Genomic DNA, 24,229 nt, shown 5'->3' on the forward strand with positions numbered 1-24,229 from the left:
AAAGGATTTCATCATAAATCTCTGAAAGAAGCATTGGTAGGGAACCAGAGCACATCATCATGTTTTTGGAGCACTGTGCTATAGTAACTAATTTGCAGACTCTTCTTTCGTATAGAATAATACTAAATCAAATATAAATTCACATTGAAGGAACATGACTCCTGAAGCATAATGTTTCTTCTGTTCTACATGAATGTAATTTGCCTGCACAAATTAACTCATGTGTAAGTGGGTTCGAACCTCATTATCCAAAAGTAATGTCATTGGGAATAACATTGTTTTAAAGCAAAAGACAAAAGTTCCCATTGTATGTATTTATTGATCACCAAAGGCCTTGAGCATTATACATTCAAATTTCTATTTAAATATGCTAAAGTAGGATATGTTAATAATACCTTAGCTTGCAAACATGCATGAATAATGTCTGATATAACGCCAGGAATAAAAAAACTCTAGCACAGGACACAGCATTTCCAAATGCTGTCATATATTCAACACCAGGAGAAAATCATCTTCCATTTCAATAACGCATACCTTTAACAAAATTATATGTTCATTTTTTTCTGTTGTGATGGTTTTCCTTTAAAAAAAACAAAACAAAATTAGAAGCCTTAGTTTGTATTTGAGCTTCCAAATTCAACCTTCACCGTCTTCTCCATTTAGAGCATTGACCACTAGGGGGCAGAAATGACCCAATCATTTAGTTTGTTTCTGTTGACTGTTTCAGATTTTGAATCCGAGACGTATGCTCCTAAAGCTAAAGGTGTATCTTCTTTAAACTGCATATCAAACAAACAAAAAGAAAGAAAGAAAATTCAATTTTAAGTCTCTTTCATTTTTTATGAGTCACCAAGTCCAAATCTTATGCTTATTTTCAACTACAATAAAATTAAAATTACAATAGAGAGATTGATAGTTGATTATTGGTTTGTTGTAATATAAGACTAGCAATGTCCTTCCGTATCGGGGTTTATGTTTCTAAGTGCCTACACTAATGATTAATGTAGTTATGAATATCACCTAATTCACATATATTGTTAATTACATATATACATATTATACATTATACATATTAAAGTAGTTACATATATTATCTAATTATGTATATACATATATTATCTAATGATTTAGTTACGTATATTATCTAATTTAGTGTTTATGACATATCTATGTAAAATGGGAAATTAAAGATTTTTTAAAAGATTGCAAATTATGTGGCATAATAGGGATTTAGATCCAGTTCTGCATAATTCCAAAAGTTTTCTATGATATTAATTTTTTTCTGTGTTGGTATGGAATATACAATACATGCAGGAAAGTACATTAAATACAAATATTCAACTTAAAAATGATATTAAAGCAAATATCCATTTCACCACCATTCTGATCGAAACAAAGGACACTTTTAGCTCCTGCAGAAGCACCAGGTGGCTACTTACTCTTCACAAACCCCCTCCACCTTGGGAGGTAAAGAAATAAAATAGTCTACCTGATTTGTGTATGTTTTTGCCTGTCGAGATCAGCTCGACAAGCAGGGTTTCCGAAAGCGCGATACGGCAAGAGAATGAGAAATAAGACACAAAAATTCAGAGAAAAGCGAGGATCAGGGAACCAACACCGCTCCAAGGTGAAGGTGCCGAAACCGAATCCAAGCCAGCTTTATTATGCCTTCAGCCGTGAATGAAAGAATATGCAGGGAGTTAAACTATAACTCATGTGGGCTTCAGGGACAAAGAAGAAAATGATCATTAACCATTGAGTAATTAAGAAACAGTAACCAATAACAAATCAGTAACTAAGACTGATATTCTTATCTATAGATTTTCCACCAGATATGTAAAACATGTGACTCTGAGAAGCCAGTTGAGAAACAGTCTGGGGTCGCAGGATCATATCTTGTTTTCAAGATTATGAACTGTTCCCTCTGGACTTGTTCCAAGAGTCTCATGCCTTATAGCATCCAGTTTATCAATAATTACAAATTTATTTTGTGGCCCTTGCCAGGACCTGCTTTTCTTTTATTCTTCCTGTCTACTACACTTGCCTGTAAAAATATTTCCTTCTTTTTATTGCTGAGTAGTATTCCATTGTGTGGATATACCACATCTTTTTACTTATTCACCTGTCAAGAGGCTTTTGGATTGTTTCCAATAAGGTTGAGGATATGTAGGCAGACCCAATGAGCTAGCAATTTCTCAGTTATACATCTTAGGGACGATTTTTTATGTGCCTCAAAAGATGTGTATAAGAATCTTTGTAGTAGCATTATTCATAACAGTCCCAAATTGGAGATAATCCCCAGGCCTATGAATAGTATTAATAGAACAGATAATAAATTGCAGTATATTACATAGAGCCCCTCTCCACCTTGAAATATCATCACCATCTTCATTTTTATGACCATCATCATTTTAAAGATTATCATTTCCTTTGTTTTACTTAGAACTTCTGTGAGATTTATATAAATCTATTCATCATGTATAGATTCATTCATATCTTTCTCCTTTTGGTCAATAGTATATTTTTAATATTTATTGATACTATTGTATATAGTTATAGCTCTTTAATTTTCATTGCTACATGAAATGAAATCTCTATGTAATATTAATTTGCTACATCCTTGAAGAAGTGTTCAGATATTCAAACAAAAATGGCTTTAGGTTAAAGAATACAACATTAATAAGGACCCAAAGAGAATCAAGCACTTTAGAAATAACATAAGAAGGCAAAAATTAAGACAATATGGGTGAAGGTCAGAAGATGTTGACAAGTTGTATTAGAATAATATTTTCCAAAATGACACACACATACCACACACACACACGTATGTACACACTCAAGTTAGACTTCAGTTTTACAAGGAGAAACTTTAATTTTTCACAGATACAGTACATAATTTTTAAAGAAATTATTAGTCTTTTATACAATTAATGACTTAAATTGTGCTGTTCCTCTTTATAGGTATTATGATTTTGTATGTGTAATTTCATTCTAGATTTAGATAAAATATCCCCCTCAGGTTCAACTGCTTCCTTTTTTCCCATGTTTTCTCATTTCACACTTTTCACTTTTCTATTATGAAATTAAAAGCTTTAACATGCAACGTGCTCACTTATTTTCTTTATTCATATTTGATCATTTCTTTATTCTGATCTCTGAGTAAAGGAAAACAACATATTCTTAATGGGTTATCCAGGGAAAAGCACGGAGAAGGCAATGGCACCCCACTCCAGTACTCTTGCCTGGAAAATCCCATGGGTGGAGGAGCCTGGTAGGCTGCAGTCCATGGGGTCGCTAAGAGTCGGACACGACTGAATGACTTCACTTTCACTTTTCACTTTCCTGCTTTGGAGAAGGAAATGACAACCCACTCCAGTATTCTTGCCTGGAGAATCCCAGGGACGGCGAAGCCTGGTGGGCTGCCGTCTATGAGGTTGCACAGAGTCGTACACGACTGAAGCGACTTAGCAGCAGCAAGGGAAACCAATCAGTAGGAAGAAATATTGGGCTATAGGAGGTCTAAACCAACCCTGACTTTGGGAGTGCATGCCCCATGAGGAAGAGAAGGAATGGAAAAACCAAGATGGCAGAGTCAGAACTGCAAACGTAGTAATGTGACAGTTTCCCAGGAGTTTGCAAGCGAGAGAGCCAGAGATAAAATGATACTCTGATTTCCCACAAACTGAAATAAGATTTGAGTTTAGGTTAACACTCCTGCCTTATCTTTGATTGGAACAGTACAGCATGTATTATACACAGGTTGATAATAGGAAATACACATAATACTAAAATCTGAAGTCATAAACAGGAAAAGCACCCACATCTACCCAGAACTGATTATACCGCATTAAGACAGGCTCTGATAAGGGAAAGCCATTGAAAAGTCAAGTCAAAAAACAGGCATAAGGATAAAGCTCCAAGGAAGAACCAATAATCAAAGATCCCATCTGATCAGAAACAATGCTGAGTCAATCCCTTTGTGAGTCCCAAGCAGCAAAGCCCATTTTGACAAAAGAGAACAAGGATACTGCTTGGTCTGTTAAGACAGAGGTGAATCATTTCAAATTTTCATTTTAAAACAAGACAAGGGGAAGAAATAGTGTAGGTCCAGTATATACCCAAACTGGAAGTAGCCACATAGTGGACACCTTGAAGCTTTTACACCATCAAACACATCTACCTGTTTTCTCAAGAGGCAAATTCTCTAAGAAATCATCTGCAGCCCACAGCATCTCTTTCAGTGCAGAGAGGATCAGGACATCTATGACAGGCTCCAGTTCCCACTCTGAGGTATAATTACTAACCACAAAGATGTCAGAAAGAGCGAATCCAAGTTTTCTGTGAACTGCCTCTAGCTGCAATAGAAAATGCAAAACCCAGAAATCTTAAAACAGTGCAAAATACAATTCTATGTCAATATAAATTATGAAAGTACAAACAAAGTAAGAACTTGGCAATGCTTTTGCCGTTGGAGAATGTAGAGACAGAGATCTGGCCCCATAAAGGGGTTTCTTCGAGAACTTCACAAGTCAAGTTCTAATATCAATGCTAATTTTCACTTAGAATACACATCATAGACTCAATATGAATTAGAAGTGAAAGGTACCTAATAGTTTCATACAAACTACACTGAAATTCAAGCATTTTAACACCTTATATTAAAATCTATCATTTCCTTTCATTTCTTTTTAAAATTTCTTTCCAATTTTTATTTATTTTTGGCTGTGCTAGGTCTTTGCTGCTTTGCGCAGACTTTCTCTAGTCGTAGCGAGTGGAGGTTAGCCTCTAGTTGAAACGTGCAGCCTTCTCATTGCAAGGGCTTCTCTTGTTGCGGATCACAGGTACTAGGCACATGAGCTTCAGCAGTTGCAGTGTGTGGACTCTAGAGGGCGCAGGCTCCAGTAGTTGCCCCACTCAGGCTTAGGAGTTGCGGCACATGGGCTTGGTTGCTCCAGGACGTGCGGAGTCTTCCTGGACCAGGGATCAAACACGTGTTCCCTGCATTGGCAGGTGGATTCTAATCCACTGTAGCACCAGGGAAGTTCCCTTTCAGTTTCCTTTTAAAGGTTAGTCTCAGGATAAGTCGGTTTTGCTAGACTAATTTAATGTTATGCTTAATTCAAGCTTAGCCTAGTTTATTTGTGGAACCACACTTCCTAGGTTCAAAATAGGACTCTGTCACCTCCTAGCACCATCAGTAAGCTAGCAATTGCTTTACTCTGTGTGCTTCTGTTTCCTTATCTATCAAATGTGGTGATGACAGTGCCCATCTCATAAAGTTGTTACGAAGTACTGAATAAGAATATACATCACATATTTAGTGCTCAATGGGCTTCCCTGTTGGCTCAGTGGTAAAGAATTCAATCCCTGGGTCAGGAAGATCCCCTGAAGGGCATGGCAACCAACTCCAGTATTCTTGCCTGGAGAATCCCCATGGACAGAGGAGCCTAGTGGTCTACAGTCCATGGGGTTGCAGAGTCAGACACGACTGAAGCCACTAAGCAGCAGCAGTTCTCAACAAATATTAACTATCTTTATTTCCTCCCAACTGCAGTTCCCACCTCCAGGTTCCCTGGACTCCAATCTATTTTGCACGTGGGTGGCAGATTTTTATTGGCTTAACTTTGGTCATACCATTGCTCTTTCAAAAAAATTGCTGTAATTCCATATAATGCACCTAATTAATAGAATCATCTCATGCAAATGTAACTTCCTCTCTCTATCACTCCAAGGATTCAGCCCTCCCCTAAACTAAACACTGCCATGCTTCCCATACACACTACCTTTCCCCTTATTGATGCATTGACTTATCCAGGGCCTCAGTTTTTCCCCTTTTGGTCCCTTCACTTCCTGAAATGCTCCTCCTCAGTACCACCCCAGTAATGAAATCACCCACCTCCCCTTTAAAGTATTATCTTCCCTTCTCTAAATTTTCAAAACATTTTATTTTTAATCATTTCTGTTTATCACACTCAATCATATCACATTCTTTTGTCAATTTCTTCTTATCCTACCACCTCCCCCAGTCTCTTTACCTCTTCCTACAAAATTATAAGCTTTTTAGTGCAGGGAAATTATTTTTGTTATTTGTGTATTTGATTGGAGACTCTCATAGTTCCTTGATCATCAAGGTAATTGATATAAGTCGAACAGAACCTAACTGAATTAAATTGTAGTGAATGGAAATATCTGTGTCAGTGTGAAGATAAATATATATTTAATTTTTAAAAATTGGAAAATGAACCTGAGTTATCCCAAGCAATTGTTTTAATTCTTCTTAAACTCAATAGGTGTTTGTTTTTATTTTTATACACAGTAATATGTGATTAGAGTGACATAATACCCCAGAAAATATGTTTACAAATAGCATCACCCATTACCTTAAGTTTCACAGGCACACATTTGTATATGTCTATGAGGTCACCTTTTGTAATCAGATCCAAGGTATCCACATGAGTGAGCAACACCACATGGACCACATCTATGCCAAAAAGATCCATATTATTTTCATTATTAAAGACAACACCAATATTTTTCATTTAATCAGCTATCAGTTATGCAATATGCTATCTATGGAGCAATTTCAGAGACTTGAGAAGGTTCCGTATCCCCCACCAAAAATGTCCCCCTTAACTACTCATTTATACTTGGAATTCGTCTAACAGAGAAAATATCCTTCATTGCCTCCTATGGGAAAAAACAAGACTTCAAAAGAAACCACCTCTTGGAAGAGGTAACTAAAATACACTATAGCATTATTGATTGATTTCACATCCTATCCAAACATTTGTGTTTTTATGGAGATTAGAGAAAACCAAAAGAACTCTAACACACAAGATGGGGGAAAAGACACCTCAAGAAGGAGATGGAATTTTAGCAATCACCTCCCTGCACACCACCCTTGAAAGCTTTTAAACTTCAGTGAGCAAGTAAATCAATCATTCTCTGCTTCTAACTTAATCAAAGTTGTGACAAATTGGCTCATCTGCAAACAGAATGGAAAACAGAGCCTAGAAAAACCATTAAGGCACCCTAATTCCCTAATCCTATTTACCTTCTCCGAAGCCTTGATGTTACCTCTCCCTACTCAACATGTTACTTTCCTACATCTTTTTCTTACTGAAATGTTCTTTTCTACTTTCTAACCCTTTAAGAAACAAGGGGGAATTTAGGATTCTTGGTAAATAAACACATGCTAGAATGCCGAGGTAGCAGGCAGTGAGGATTATAGTAATCTCTTCATCTATATTGATTTGTTTAATCTTTGTAATAAATCTCTGAGGTAGGCTCTATGATTATACTACAATTTTATAGATCAGAAAATTGAGGCACAAAGTCACTCAGCTTGTGAGGGATCAATTTGATGGAATCACACTGATTAGCCAGGAGAATATTCACCTATGAGGGCTTCCCAGGTGGTGCTAGTAGTAAAGAACCTCCCTGCCAATGAAGGAGCCATAAGAGACGTGGGTTCAACCCCTGGGTTGAGAAGATCCCCTGGAGGAGATGACAACCCACTCCAGTATTCTTGCCTGGAGAATCCCATGAACAGAGGAACCTGGTGGACTACAGTCCATAGAGTCTCCAGGAGTCAGACACAACTGAAGCACACACACATTCACATATGCAGTTTCTTAAGTTCTTCATCCTGTCCCCAAACCACCTAACAATATAATCATTTGCCCTAGAAGTAAAGTGGAAAGAGACTCACCAGACTTAATCAACTCCCTTCGAATTCTTTTGATCTTTCTCACCATCTCATTGGAGAGCTCTCCAACAGAGTTGGCATTGAACACAAATGCCACACAATGGATTCTGTCGTTCAGCAATGGGCAGCCTGTATGGTTACCAATGCCTTTTGGCCTTAGTTTCAAGGAATTAAACTGTAAAGTAAACATAAATCAACATATTAATTCAATGAATATTTATAGGCACACACTCTGCACCAAGCACAGTTCGAGTGACTGAAACTGAACAAAACAGGCATGTCTCTAACATTAAGGGGCTAACAATCTGGTAGGGAAGACAGTTGTTATGCAATTAGATAGCTGTCCTTTCATATGGTCAGGTAAAGCTTCTGTGAGGAAGGGTCATATACTCAGAAAGCTAAAATGTTGGGGGAGAGTTAGTCTGATAAGGGGAATAAGGAGATGGTAGAAAGCATTCGAGATAGAAGAAGCAATGTGGATAAAGGTGGAAGTGAAAGCATTCAGAAAAAAATCTGGTATTGGCAGAATACAAGGGAGAAAGTGATTAAAAATAGGATGTGTTTACTCTTGAACTAGCAATTCCTATGCTGGAAATCTGTCCCACATATATACTGGCAAAATAAAAAGTGATATATATACAAGGCTATTAACTTCAGGACTATTTGTAGTGGCAAAAAATCTGATTCATCAGTGACATATAGTATTCTATCACCTCTCTAAGAAAGGAGAAACCACAAATAAACTATAAATTTTTATATGGGTACTTATAAGAAAAGAGGAGGAATGTATTTTATGACTCAGAGAAGAGATGGATTCTTTGAGTACACCTTCTTCTTTTTTTTTTTTAATTATTTTTTATTTTACTTTACAATTCTGTATTGGTTTTGCCATACATTGACATGAATCCACCACGGGTGTACATGCGTTCCCAAACATGAACCCCCTTCCCACCCCCTTCCCCACAACATCTCTCTGGGTCATCCCCGTGTACCTGCCCCAAGTGTGCCATATCCTACATCGGACATAGACTAGCAATTCGATTCTTACATGATATTATACATGTTTCAATGCCATTCTCCCAAATCATCACACCCTCTCCCTCTCCCTCTGAGTCCAAAAGTCCGCTATACACATCTGTGTCTTTTTTGCTGTCCTGCATACAGGGTCATCATTGCCATCTTTCTAAATTCCATATATATGTGTTAGTATACTGTATTGGTGTTTTTCTTTCTGGCTTACTTCACTCTGTATAATCGGCTCCAGTTTCACCCATCTCATCAGAACTGATTCAAATGTATTCTTTTTAACGGCTGAGTAATACTCCATTGTGTATATGTACCACAGCTTTCTTATCCATTCATCTGCTGATGGACATCTAGGTTGTTTCCATGTCCTGGCTATTATAAACAGTGCTGTGATGAACATTGGGGTACATGTGTCTCTTTCATTTCTGGTTTCCCCAGTGTGTATGCCCAGCAGTGGGATTGCTGGGTCAAAAGGCAGTTCTATTTGCAATTTTTTAAGGAATCTCCACACTGTTCTCCATAGTGGCTGTGCTAGTTTGCATTCCCACCAACAGTGTAGGAGGGTTCCCTTCTCTCCACACCCTCTCCAGCATTTATTGCTTGCAGATTTTGGGATCGCAGACGTTCTGACTGGTGTGAAATGGTACCTCATTGTGGTTTTGATTTGCATTTCTCTAATAATGAGTGATGTTGAGCATCTTTTCATGTGTTTGTAAGCCATCCGTATGTCTTCTTTGGAGAAATGTCTATTTAGTTCTTTGGCCCATTTTTTGATTGGGTCGTTTATTTTTCTGGAATTGAGCTGCAGGAGTTGCTTGTATATTTTTGAGATTAGTTGTTTGTCAGTTGCTTCATTTGCTATTATTTTCTCCCATTCGGAAGGCTGTCTTTTCACTTTGCTTATATTTTCCTTTGCTGTGCAGAAGCTTTTAATTTTAATTAGGTCCCATTTGTTTATTTTTGCTTTTATTTCCAGAATTCTGGGAGGTGGATCATAGAGGATCCTGCTGTGGTTTATGTCGCTTCTTTTCTAGATTTGACTTTGTATAGATGATAAACATAAATATAAAACTAAATTTTAAAAGCTATCTTTAACTTTAAACAAATAGGCTTTTACATCCAGTGGGATCATAACCACACAAAGATAAATAATTTGACTCGAAAGCATAGTCATTTATATATTTCTGTTACATATTTCCTAAATTGAATATAAAAATCTGCTAAAAGATGACATTGTTTCCAGCTTTGATTGTGTTTATATTATGTTGGTATTAAATATGATCATGATTAGACTGTTCATAGTAGTAATAGAAATTTTGCTCTGAGACCACAGTGAATATTATGTGCAATAAAGCAAATGAGTGGTGATATGATATTCTGCCACCTCTGATGTACTTGAGAATAGGGATTCTCTGCTTTGGAGAAATGAGATACAAATGTCAGATTGTTGTTCAGTGACTAAGTCATATACTGCAGCACATTCTTGTCCTTCACTATCTCCCCGAGTTTGCTCAAACTCATGTCCATTGAGTCAGTGATGCCATCCAACCATCTCATCCTCTGTCACCCCCTCTTCTCCTCCTACCCTCAATTTTCCCAATATCAGAGTCTTTTCCAATGAATAGGCCCTTCGCATTAGATGGCCAAAGTTTTAGCACTTCAGCCCTCCCAGTGAATATTCAGAATTAATTTCCTTTAGGATTATGTGAGATAGAAGAGATTAAGTAAAAATTCTCTAGCCCTGAATTTGAATGGAAATTTTCTTCATGAATTCATAATATATTTTATCATAAGTACATATATTATATATGTATGTGTGTGTATGTGTGTGTGTGTGTGTGTATCTTAGCCCTATCTACAGAAAAGGGCAAGAACCAGTGGCCAACTAAGAAGTAATCAACAGTTCTAATGACCTAAGCAAAGACTCCTTAGAGAAATCATTGATTTAAAATCTAGAACTGGAAATATATACAATGTGGCTTGAATATCTAGTATATCATAAATAAGAAATATAGAAGATTTTTCAGGTTTCTGTCAAAAAAACCCCACTCAGTATCCAAAATGTAGAGGCTTCCACTTGTCAAAAATGGTATCAAAATGGAGAAAAACATAATAAACAGAAGCACATCAAGTATGTTCAATTCATGTGTTCATAATCAAAATGGAGAAAAACATAATAAATAGAAGCACATCAAGTATGTTCAATTCATGTGTTCATATGGATAATAAAATAATAAATGGTAATTGTTGGCAGATACAAAGAACTAACTTATTGTTTCAAAAGTTTGTAAAAAAGAGAAAAAATGGAGCATACATTTCTACCTTTCCTATATAAGCTCTACCACTAAATAATCTAGTAATAGAAGAAGGGAAGTTTCTCTTTCATATGCGAAACGAAGGAGTGATAGAAAGAATATCACTATTTTCACACTTCAGTAAAGGATCTAGAGATTGAACACTGATGAATATCTATATTAGGAAAATGAGAAAACCCAAAGTTGTATGCCTCTTCATGAAAGAACACAACACCACCTATGAAGCAGATACTGAATTTAAACATGCCCCAGGCATGGTTTTGGAATTTTTTCCATGGTTTTGGAAACCCACATCAATTGAAACAAACAGCAAAGTTCAGACTATAGGTTAGTCTAGAAAACAAACAACTAGATTTCTCAAAAAATTAATTTCAAAGAAGAATACCAGAAGATATAGAGACAAAGCATACAGACTAAAAGAGGCTGGAGAGATTTATTTGAATAATGTTTCTAAGAAACTGTTGAAAAAAAGATGCATGATGAAGAGAAATGAGTAATAGTTTGCCAATTAAGAACAAGTATAACTTTTAGATGTGATAAGCATATTATGGCTATATTTAATAAAAGACACATATGTGCCATGAGTGTATATATATATATGTATATATACATACATATATAAAACATTTGGCATGTTAAATATAAATTAAATATATATATTAATAATAAATTTAAAATATATATATATATTCAAATAAAAGTGAAAATGTTAGTCTCTCAGTCATGTCCAACTCTTGGGAACCCCATGGGCTGTAGCCTGCTAGGCTCCTCTGTGCATGGAATTTTCCAGGCAAGAATACTGGGAAGAGTAGCCATTCCCTCCTCCAGGAGGTCTTTCTCACCCAGAGATCAACCCTGGGTCTCCTGCATTGCAGGCAGATTCTTTACCATCTGAGCCACCAGAAAGACTAGAGATCTCTTCAAGAAAATTGGAGTGATCAAGGGAACAATTCATGCAAGGAAGGACGTGATAAAAGACAGAAATGGTAGTACCTAACAGAAGCAGAAGACATTAAGAAGATGTGGGAAGAGTTCACAGAAGAACTATACCAAAAAGGTCTTAATGACCCAGATAATCACGACAGTGTGGTCACTCACCTAGAGTCAGACATCCTGGAATGTGCAGTCAAGTAGGCCTTAGGGAACATTACTATGGACAAAGCTAGTGGAGGTGATGGAATTCCAGCTGTTATTTCAAATCCTAAAAGATGCTGCTGCTAAAGTGCGACATTCAATATGTCAGCAAAATTGGAAAACTCAGCAGCGGCCACGGGACTGGAAAAGTCAGTTTTTATTCCAATTCCAAAGAAAGGCAATGCCAAAAAATGTTCAGATTCCTGTACAGTTGCACTTATTTCACATGTTAGCAAGGTAATGCTCAAAATCCTTCAAGCTAGGCTTCAGCAGTAAGTGAACCAAATACACAAGCTAGATTAGAAAAGGCAGAGGAACCAGGGATCAAATTGCCAACATTCATTAAATCATAGAGAAAGCAAGGGAATTCCAGAAAAATATCTACTTCTGTGTCACTGATTATGCTAAAACCTTTGGCTGTGTGAATCACAACAAACTGTGGAAAATTCTTAAAGAGATGGGAATACCAGACCACCTTACCTGTCTCCTGAGTAACCTGTATGCATGTCAGACATTGAACAACGAGCTGGTTCAAAATTGGGAAACAAGAACATAAAGGCTGTATGTTGTCACCCCGCTTATTTAACTTCTATGCTGAGTACATTATGTAAATGCCACACTAGATGAATCACAAAGATGGAATCAAAATTGCCAGAAGAAATATCAACAACCTCACATATGCAGATGACAACACTCTAATGGCAGAAAGTAAAGAGGAACTAAAGAGCTTCTTGATGAGGATGAAAGAGGAGAGTGAAAAAGCTGGCTTAAAACTCAACATTCAAAAAACTAAGATCATGGCATTCGGTCCCATCACTTCATAACAAATAGAAGTGGGTGGGTAGGAATAGAAGCAGTTACATGTTTTTCTTTCCTTTGGCTCCAGATCACTGTGGACAGTGACTGCAGCCCTGAAATTAAAAGACACTTGCTTCTTATAAGGAAAACTATGACAAACCTAGACAGCATATTAAAAAGGAAAAACATTACTTTGTTGACAAAGATTCATATAGTCAAAGCCATGGTTTTTCCAGTAGTCATGTATGCATGTAAGAATTGGACAATAAAGAAGGTGGAGTGCCGAAGAATTGATGCTTTCAAGTTGTGGTGCTGGAGAAGACTCCTGAGAGTGCCTTGGACTGCAAGGAGATCAAACCAGTCATCCTAAAGGAAATAAATCCTGAATATTTCTATGGAAGGACCAATGTTGAAGCTGAAGCTCCAATAATTTGGCTACCTGATGCAAAGAACTGATTCATTGGAAAAGACTCTGATGCTGGAAAAGATTGAGGGCAGGAGGAGATGGGGACAACAGAGGATGAGATGGTTGGATGGCATCACTGACTCGATGGACATGAGTTTGAGCAAACTCCAGGGGATAGTGAAGGACAAGGAAGCCTGGTGTGTTGCAGTCCATGAGGTCCCAGAGGGTCAGACACAACTTATCAAATGAACAACAACAATAGCAACATATATTTAAAGGCATATTCATTGATGGGTGAAATGTTATGATGTCTCATATATTCTTCCAAATAATGCAAGAGAGAAGAATGTGGGTAGACATAGATGAATCAAGATTGGCTAGAAATAAAAAATTTTGAAGCAATGTAAAGGAAAAATTTGTTAAATAGTTTTGTCCACTTTTACATAGGTTTAAAATTCTCTATAACAAATATTTCTTTTAAAGAACATTTAAGAATAAACTTAGCTACCTCTATAAGATAACCTGACACTAAAGAATGAACGAATCTTACATGAATTTAAAAATAAAGTATTTTCTGTTTCTGGATAAAAATATTGGATGTGCAAAGGTGTATATCGACATGCAATATAAAGTTTTCACATCATCCCAATCAAAGCACCAACAAATCAAACACAGAAACAACCAAATAAAGCACAAACAAGTTCATTTGAAAAATTATATGTATGAAATAGTCAAAAATCTGTGAGAAGTGAATAATGAATGATGTATCCAGTGAGTTATCAAGACACAATTTATTGCCATGGAAATTAAAACAATCAGACAATATAATAAAAATATCACAATGGAATTGAAATATATATTAATAAGACAAACTATGGAAAAAAATTAATATATATATTTAGAATGAAAAATATGAAAAGACATTCAATGAAAGGTGTTGGCACGTTTGACTATTCATTTGGAACAAGATGAATTGATAATTAACTTAATTATATAAATGTTTATAAAAAGGAATAGGAACTTTTTTGTGTTTTTTTCTTTAAAGGCCAACTGAACTGGTTCTTCTCTTTAATATTTTCCTTTTTCTTGCCTGGAATATTGACAGTGCTTAGCATGGTCATCTTGAGAACACAAAGATTAAAACCACATGTCTTAGTCATCCTGGCCTGCTGTCACAGGTCAGAGAGAAAAACTTCTATTTCTTAGTTCTGGAAGCTAGGAAATCCAAGATCAAACTAGTAGATTTGGTGTGTGGCGAGAGCCAACTTCTTGCTGTGTCCTCATATGGCTTCTAGAGAGGTCATCTCTTGTGTCCTTTCTTACAAGGATACTAATTTCATTTATGAGGGCTTCACTGTCATGATCTAATCACCTCCAAAATTCTCTACCCTCAAACCTCAGCACATTATGGATTAAGCCTTCAACATATGAATGTGGGGTTGGGAGGGCAAACATTATGCCTTATGCTGAGGGATCTCAGAAACGGAAGTCAGAAGGACTCTTGAAATTAATAACCTGCCACACTGTCCCAAAACTGCCTACCTTCAGACTTCCTGTTACATAAGAAAAATCACCCATGTGAGTATATTTATGTAGTTAGATTTCTGTTTCACATAACCAAAAGCAAGTGAACATAAAATAGCATTCACTGTTATGACAGCTATGACAGAAGAATCCTTTGGATGCTTTGTGTGCTAAGTCACTTCAGTTGTGTCTGACCCTTCATGACCATACGGACTGTATCTTCTGTCCATGGGATCCTCCAGGCAAGAATACTGGAGTGGGTTGCCATGCCCTTCTCCAGTGAATCTTCCCGACCCAGGGATAGAACCCAGGTCTCTTGAGTCTCCTGCATTAGCAGGCAAGTTCTTTACCATTAGCACCACCTGGGAAGCCCCTTGGATGTTTTAATTCTTTATAAAATAAAATATCAAAAAGCAGAAAAGGATCATGAACAAGTATAGTTTAACACAGTAAATCCCAATGCACTAGAGTTTGATATTGTCAAATGTGGGCAAAAATAAACATTTTAAATATCAATTATACATTCTCAATAATTAGCTAAATCATACCTGGTATCTGTCAGGAAAATGGCCTTCTAAGATATAGGGTATGTCATCCATGTCCAGGCCTTCTTTCTCACTCAGCCCCATTGAGTCACACAGAATAAATGGCAGAGTGTTGTTATCCTTCCCATCCTTAATGAAATATGTTCTGTACTGCAAAGGGAAAAAAGCAGCTTTAAGAACTCATTAAAAAAAAAAAAAAGCCACTGTAAATTGAAATGAACTCTATGTGTAATGAAATGGATCAGCAAAAGACATTTCAAATCTAGTTAACTTGAACGAAGAAGCAAAAGCTGAGTGATCTAGCATGGACTCACCTTTTCAGATGTCCCAGTTGGATTAGAACCCACCAAAGCCTGGTTTGTTACATGGCCTCGGAAAATAGACCTCACTGAGTTGAAAAAGCTAGACTTCCCAGCTCCAACTGGACCCAGAAGCAGAATGCGAATTTTGTGAACCAGGCCTCCATGTGGTACATAATTTCTGATAGCACACAATAAGCTCTCCTTGAGCCTGTTTAGATAAGACAAGTTTAACAGTTGACTAAGGTTAAATCATAAGACCCTACCATAAATTTTCCTAGAATTCAGTCTCTTTTCTTCTGTGTTATTTATTTCTAACTAGCAACTTGTATAAAAAGACATGAAACTATCATCTCAAATCCTATTGTAAAAGAAGTAAAGGTAAAAATAACAGTTTTAACTAAAACCAATCAGACATGAAGGCTTTTGGACTTAAGTATACATAAATCTTGGAATAAACAGCAATTATGCTAAACAAGAAGATAAATTATCAATAATAGACTTCAAAAACCACGACAATATGTGACTTTTGAAGTTTATAGAAGTAGATGGTTTCTAACATGTTCTTGAAGTTCATCCTAACTATTCCCACCCTGCCAACCACCCCTGCCCTGAAACAGTTAAAACTATAGCTCTAAGAATTCTAAGCAAAAATATAGACATTCAGCCAAATAATAATTTCCCTTTAAGTATATAAAAACATTAGAAATGCCTTTCATCCACTCAGTGCTCTTTTTGCTTTAACATTGAAATTATGAAATATTTTATGATTATAGTTTGTTCTTCGTGACGTACAAGTTATATGCTATAATTTACACTACCAATTTTATTGACAGACTGTATAGTAGAATACGGTTTTCCAGGTGGTGCTAGTGGTAAAGAACCCACCTGCCAATGCAGGAGACATAAGAGGCACAGGTTCAACCCCTGAATCAGGACGATCCTCTGGAGGAGGGCATGGCCAGCCCACTCCAGTATTCTTGCCTGGAGAATCCCATGGACAGAAGAGCCTGGTGGGCTACAGTCCATAGGGTCGCAAAGAGTTGGACATGACTGAAGAGACTTAGAGGAAAGGATAGTAGAATAAGTCTCAGATAATGAACAGAATAATAGAAAGTTAAAACATTGACTTACTCAGTAATTCCATCCATCCTCCTTTTGTCCAATAAATCTAGAGAAATAATCAAAGAATAATGAAGATTACAGGTTGTTGAATGATTGGAACTGAATGAATGTCAATGAAGTCACTAGAATAAAATGCAAAAATTGCCTTTCTGCGGAACAGTACAGTACAGTAAAAAGCAAGTAGAAAATTACAGGAAATCTCCTTAATGTATTTCATTTGAAGAGTCCAGAGCTGGTGGGCACTGCAAGATTTTTTCTCACCAAATTATTTAGCAATAGTGTGTGACCCACTCCAACATGAGAGATATGAGCTGGGGCCTCTCTGAATCAGACTAGCAAGGCCTAGAGGCATAGACAGGCCAGGGAAAGACTCGAAATACTCTAAAATATCTTCTCCATAAATCCAATAGATCTGAAGGGGATAATGTACAAAGACACACAAATAAAAAACCACAGGCACCAGATTTTCTCTAAAACCTACTATCAACTGATGGGCCTCTTAGAACTTCCAATCCATTTGATTTTCCTCTTGGTGTAAAAAGGAATGGAGTACTTGTGCATAAACAATGAGAGCACAATAAAGGATTCTTCACTGAACCAGTGAGACTCAGGCTCAGCATTCTTTTGTTTCTTAGAAAGGGTTACTCTTTTTTGGTGGATTTAAAACTGAAAGGATTAGGTGTAGTGATGCTGGTAACTCTAAATAACAAAAGAATAATACTGTGTGGAACATTTATAGATATAGCTAAATGCATGGTTACAAAGAAATATTCTTTAAGTTATCAAAGGTAGAAATAGTGAAGACTGTGTTCAATGACAACAATATAATAAAACTAGGAAAGAATGAGGGTAAACAAAGAGAAGGGCAACCTCTTAGGATTTCACAAAGCACTTTTTAACATCCAAAAGGAAATAAAAATCACAATTGTAAATGTATAGACTATAAGAATATAAATACTTAATATCAACTTTGGGATGTGTATATTTCATGAATAACAAGAAAGAAGGAAAGAAACAGAAAATAGAAACAAAAGAATAAAGGGGAACAAATCTTAGAAATATAAGAATATAACAAAAATAAAAAGGCAACTTTCTACAAATTGAAAAAGAATAAATTAATATAGTAATTAATGTAAAATATGAAATAAATTACTAACTAGTCTAATCAAAAAGAGCCAAATTCACAAAATGTCACACCCCAAGTTGCATACCAGAATGGCTACAAATTGTAAAATCAGTAATAAAAGATTTGGGGAAAGTTTTAGAGAGACAGAAAGTCTCATACACTGCTTGTGGTAATGAAAATGGGTATGACAATGCTGGAAAACTTTATCTGTATCTACTGAAACTGAATATACACATACCTGATGACCAATTTCATACTTATATTCTTCAAAAAAATTATATACATACATGAACCAAAAGACATATACAAGAACATATATAGCAATATTATTTGTACTAGGCCCAAACTGGAAAACCCAAATGGTCACCAAAAGTGACTTGATCTTTTTTATAGTGTGATGGAATCATTACAATGAATATTATAGGAAAATAAAAAGGAAAAAATTACTACTATATATAATACTGTGGATGGATCATTAGGGAGGTAGAAGTTAAAACAACTGACCTAGGATACATTCACTCTCTTTACCAGGGAAAGAAAAAAAGTAACTAGGTCTAATTTTCTTATAAATATGCTAGTAGTCTTATCTCCTGGAAAATAAACTAGTGATATTTGCTACAAGGATGGTATTTTTCTCTTGAATATCTTTAACAGTATGTTCCTGGCTAAGAATTATGTGCTAAGTTACTTCAGTCATGTTAAATTCTTTGTGACCCCATGGACTGTAGCCCACCAGGATTCTCTATCCATGGGAATACTGGAGCGGGTTGCCATTTCCTTTTCCAGAGGATCTTCCTGACCTAGGAATCCAACCCAAGTCTCCTTCATCCCCTGCATTATCAGGCAGATTCTTTATCACTGAGCCACCGGAAGCCATTTCTATATTACAAATTGATATATTGACATGTAAGTAGCTAAAGACTAAAAGGCAGCATGGTATTATTTTAGAGTCCGGGCAGTATCTGGCCCATAAACAAGCATGTCTACAACACTTTTGTGGGTAGCACAGACAACTGAAGCTTTTGGAAGGTATCTATCCAAATGCAAATGTACATAATTCTTAAACAGCAACTGCACTATGGGGATGTTACCATAAAGAAGTATTTTTGTGTACTTATATGCATACAGATAATACAGGAGCATTGGTTGTAACAGCAAATATAAGAAACAATTTATGTCTTTAGTAGAACAATGGGCAAACTAACTTTGGTCTTTTGATATGATTGATATAATAGGAAACTGCAGCAGAAAGCATCGAGTACCAGCGAAGAGAAGTTCAAGCTCTGGTTTCTTTCTAACAGTCTCACAATCTTCAAGTTTGCTTTCTGTTCTCTCTCTCTCACTTCCTTCCACAATATCTCCTCCTCCCTACCCCTTCCCCACACTCCAGAGAACTCTGGATATGTAACTTTTGACCATGTTTGTGTTGTAGAAAACAATTTGGGCCAGTTTTCAGTCTGGGCTCCCTGATGATAAGGACAAGTATAAAAAATTATTGTTCCTTACATGAATGGGTCAGCTAGAACCCTCCAAATGTGAAGGGTTATCTATCTGGTTAAACATACCTTCACATCGAAAAACTTCACAGTCCTGGAAGGAAATATAATTTTGAAATAGTCCAAGTTTTTCCTTTGCATTTTTACTAAAATACATGGTTTTTTCCTTTAGATGTATACAGACGTCAAGATTTCCATCAGGGTCTTTATCAAATGACATAAGTAGTTTAAATGGTCCTACTTTGCTTTCTGTAATTGTAGTCTTTTGAAAGACAAAAACAGTGACTAAATAGTTTCTTTCCCCACAGTTCTTGTGCATATATGCCACAACAATCCGATCTTCACTGTAAATCATTGTTAGAGTAGGTCCTTGTCTAGAGCATATCTGAAACAAACTATTAGTAGAGAATCCATGGACACCGGCCTTATAGAGAAGGATAAACTGCTTTTCTCCAAAGTAATTTTGCAGCTGTTTTTCTTGCATCCATGTCAAACGAGTTGCCACTGCCATACTTCTCAATCTGGTGGAAAATCAAATAAATTTTCCATTAACTATTGAAATTTTTGCACTGCCAAAACATTTGCATTAATGCTTCTTATTTACTTTGCATTACAAATGAAATATGTAAACAGAAGGTGAATAAATAGCAAGAAAAGTCATTAGCTAGTTTTTCATTCTAATGATTTCTTTTTTAATTAAAAAAAAAAAAAGACAACCATTTGCAAGAGGCTAGGAAAAGTGGAAAGCCATTTACCTGTTTGGAGGATCTCTTCAAGTGTTGAAGCTGAGGGTAGCTGCTCTGTCTGACAGCTAGGCAGGCACAAAGTGAGACCAAAAACTTTCTCAGCAACCTTGAGGCTTTGGAGAAGCAGAGAAAAGGAAACTGAAACTTAGTGAGGTTCAGGCCAGTTGGCTGTGTGCTCACTTCCTCTAGTAAGCAAGCATAAAGGGATCCAGTTAATTTTAGATAGTAAAGTCATATAAAAATTATATTAGAAGAATCAAGGAATTGAAGTCAGAAGGAAGAAAGCCTAATAGCTCACTACTTTTTTTTTTTAATGATTAAAAAAAAATTTTTAAGGACAATTCAGTTTCTAAACATGGACACACACAAAAAGCAATGTCTATTCTACCTGCAGCATGCATCTCAAATATGTTCATTTCTCTTCATCTCTGCTATCAATATATTCTAAACCAACAAATGTAGATTGTTTAAACAGTTTCCTAACTGGTCCCTCTACTTTTCTGTTTGCCTCCTCTCCAATACTGTCTCTTCAACCTTCAACAGAACCAGTCATTTGTAAAATATTTACTGAATAATGTAAATTTCACACTAAAACCCCTTCTCTGATTCCACATTGCTGGGGGTCAAAAACTTGTGTCCTATAGGCTGAACACAACCCACAGATTTGTTTTGTAGGGCCAACACAATTCCTTTTCCTTCTTGAGTTTTATTTTTTTTTTCCCCCTTGGTGGGAATGGGGTGTAAGGGTAGATTTTAAGTTTGAATGTTTTTATATCATTCCATTTCCAATTGTCCTCATAAATCCACTAATCCTGGTTCTGAAAATCTGTAATTGTTTGCCTGGCCTAAAGAGGAATTTAAGTTTTTTATTCTATTTTAAAAAGCACTATAAAATAAAAATATTTTAGGTAGCTTTTAGGTATTACTTACTTAGCTAAAAAAGTACCAGAAGCTATCATATACTTATTATTTACAAGGCACTATCCATGTTATCTCATTTATTCATTTCAATAATCTTGTGGGAAAAATACTAATCTTGCCTCCAGTTTTCGGATAAATAAACTGTTGGAGTTCAATAACTTGCCAAAATTCACTCTGTTGCTAAATTTTAGAGCCAAGATTTGAACCATAATCTAAGTGAAAGCAGAGTGATAAGGGTTTCACAGGTACATACATTTGTCAAAACCAATCAAATTATATACTTCCAACAGGTACAATTTTGTGTATCTCAATTATATCTTATTATAGCTGCTAAAAATGTCTACAAGTTCCAAACAATATATTATCCTGTTTTCCCCTGTATAGTAAAAAAGTTTGTAATACAGTTAAACTGCCTGGCCACAGTTTAAGGGTAATGACATACATAAATACAATTAAATAATTCATTAACATGAAAATAAAAGTAAGAAAGATGCTCTTTTGCAAAAGCCATTAATTATCTGTTAACTCCAGAGTCTCTAGCTACACAAGGCAAGCTTCCTATTTGTGTTGTGAACTGAGATTCTTTCATTCATTCTTTCTTTCAATATTTATCAGATACCTACTACGTGCCTCCACTGTTTTGGAAGCTAAGGATATAGTAGACAAGATAAATTTCCTGCCCTCATAAAACTATACTCTTTAGAAGGCAGACAATCAACACAAATGTTATCTAGAGAAAAAAGTTGTGAGGAAAATAAATGGGAGTAAGAGAGAGAAGAGTGACGAGGGGTGTCTGCCACTTTAGATCATATGATAAGAGAGTGTCTGAGGAGATGGGGTTGGAGAAGAGACCTGAATGAAGGTGGGGAGAGTGCCGTGGATACATCCAGAGGAAGGGCATTGTAGGCAGAGGAGGGCAAGCAAAACCTTGGATGGCAGTAAAGAGGTCTATATAGCAGCAGTAAAGTAGGTATGGAAGAGATTAATGTCAGTGATCACTCTAAAAAGAGAAAAAAATATAGGGCAGCAAGAAGGCTACTGCAGTATCAGGTGAGAAGTGAAGAGCATGTAGCCTAGTGTGATGGTGAGAGAAGCAATGAAAAGTGGTAAGAATAAGCATACATTTAAGGATGACAAAAAAGCGGTGAGAACTTATTGTAGGGCTAGTTGTGATGGGAAGGGAACAGGAATGAAGGACAAAAGAGAATTTACCTTTTGGACAAAGGAGAATGGCCCTCACGGATTTTTGTCTTGAGACTGGATAAATGATGGAACCACTTGTTGAGATGTGTATATTGGAAGATTTCTTGAAGGGATGTCATATATTCTGTCTTATACTGAAATCTGTAAGTGCATAATACAGCTAGTTGGGTTTATGAGATCAGAGACTAGGAGAGAGGACCAGATTGAATATTGAATTTGAGAATCATCAGCATAAGGCTACATCTATATATCTGGAGAAGGAAATGGCAACCCACTCCAGTATTCTTGCCTGGGAAATCCCATGGACAGAGGACGTGGTGGGTCACTGTCCACGGGGTCTCAAAGAGTCGGACATGACATAGTGACACAACAATGACAGCAATATCTATATTATCTATCTAGAAAGCTAAAAGTGACTTTAAATTAATGAGAGCAGTCCTATAGACCAAGACCTGCCCCTGTCCCCAACATCTAAAGGTCATATTAATTAAAAGGGTCTATCCAAGAAGAATATGTGACCAGAAAAGAGAAAAGCTGGAAGAGTAAGTTATATCAGGAGCCACGTGAAGAATGAGAAAGTCACTGGCTGCCTCAAATAGTGGAACACTTTCCTTCAGAGCCTCCTGTATCTAGACATCTGAGAAGACTCACTCTGTCTCTCAGGATCTGGGAATTTGAGGGATAGTCTCGTCTCACTGTGGCACAGGCCGTTAGGGTAGTGGCGACCATCTCTTGTTAGGGAAAGGTTGGAAATTGTTAGAGAAGGTAGCTCTGCTGCAAATAAAGAAGTGAATCTTCAGAGAAGCTGTCTCCACAGAGCTGAGTGAAGCTGTGGTCTGTGCTAGCAACAGAGAGGGAGGCCTCCCGCCCTGGCCTCAGTGAATTGCTCAAGCAGTTCTATTTAGTAAGCAGTTCTATTTCCCTCTTTTCATGCTCCGTAGAGAGGACCTCTTGTCAAATTGGCCAGTCCTGAGGGTCCTGAGTTCTTAGTGCATCAGGGACCTCTGCTTTATATGCTGTTAGTGATAAGGAAGACTTTAAAGCTTACTCCAGCAAAGAAACATGGGAAGGTTTCTGAAAAGCTGTGATGGGAGGAGCAGCCTCAAGTGGAGATTATTTGATAAAACAAAAGGCTTTCAGAGATTAGTGAGGGTTAAATGCAGTGTCACCATGGTCTGAACTTCTCCTATGTTCAGGTTCCACTGTTCCCTGAAAGGCTCTAAGAGCAGAAGATCCTCTCTTCTTCCATTTTGAAGACTGCCTTCAGAACTCAGACTGGAGCGAGGGTGTCTAATATCACCTGGAAGATAGCTGTCAGCTCAATTAGAAAGACGGGAATCTTAGGGTAATACTTGACACATTCCTTGTATGATCAATGAAACCAAAATAAATAAAGCTTAGCTCTGTAAAAATAAATAAAATAAGACATGGAGATGGCAGGAGAAATCACTTGGTAGTCAGCACTAACCTCACATTCTTTTGAAAGATGCTGTAGGGCTGGCATTTATCAAGATGCAGTCTCAAACCTGCCCTCCTACCCACCCCATGCACACACATTATTGTTGTTCAGTTGCCCAGTCATGACCAACTCTTTGCAACCTCATGAATTGCAGCTCACCAGGCCTCCACATCCCTCACCATCTCCTAGAGTTTGCCAAGTTCATGTTCATTGAACCAGTGATGCCGTCCAGCCATTTCAACCTCTGACGCCCTCTTCTCCTTCCGCCCTCAATCTTTCCCAGCATCAGAGATTTTTCCAATGAGTCGTCTATTCACATCAGATGATCAAAATACTGGAGCTTCAGCTTCAGCATCAGTCCTTCTAGTGAAGATTCAGGGTTGATCTCCTTTAAGATT

The 24,229-nt window shown here is 36.8% G+C and overlaps 1 protein-coding gene across 2 annotated transcripts; it reads right to left on the minus strand.

The window, feature by feature from the left end:
* Nucleotides 1-299: 299 nt before the first annotated feature.
* IFI44 (interferon induced protein 44) lies at nucleotides 300-20,388 on the minus strand. 2 transcript variants are annotated; one of them, XM_040232477.1, is made up of 9 exons: nucleotides 20,258-20,388; nucleotides 19,572-20,023; nucleotides 16,890-16,926; nucleotides 15,771-15,966; nucleotides 15,460-15,606; nucleotides 7,712-7,883; nucleotides 6,381-6,481; nucleotides 4,181-4,355; nucleotides 300-779 (listed from the first exon to the last, which is right to left on the minus strand). In XM_040232477.1, the coding sequence occupies exons 2-9, from the start codon at nucleotides 20,011-20,013 to the stop codon at nucleotides 775-777; spliced, it is 1,275 nt and encodes a 424-aa protein (XP_040088411.1). In that variant the 5' UTR covers nucleotides 20,014-20,023; nucleotides 20,258-20,388; the 3' UTR covers nucleotides 300-774. The 2 variants fall into 2 exon arrangements, with proteins under 2 accessions (XP_040088411.1, XP_040088410.1); XM_040232476.1 differs by having other exon boundaries at nucleotides 300-772; nucleotides 20,258-20,375.
* Between the last annotated feature and the right edge of the window lie 3,841 nt (nucleotides 20,389-24,229).

Source organism: Oryx dammah, unplaced genomic scaffold (assembly GCF_014754425.2).
Source record: "Oryx dammah isolate SB20612 unplaced genomic scaffold, SCBI_Odam_1.1 HiC_scaffold_28, whole genome shotgun sequence".
Taxonomy (NCBI): Eukaryota; Metazoa; Chordata; class Mammalia; order Artiodactyla; family Bovidae; genus Oryx; species Oryx dammah.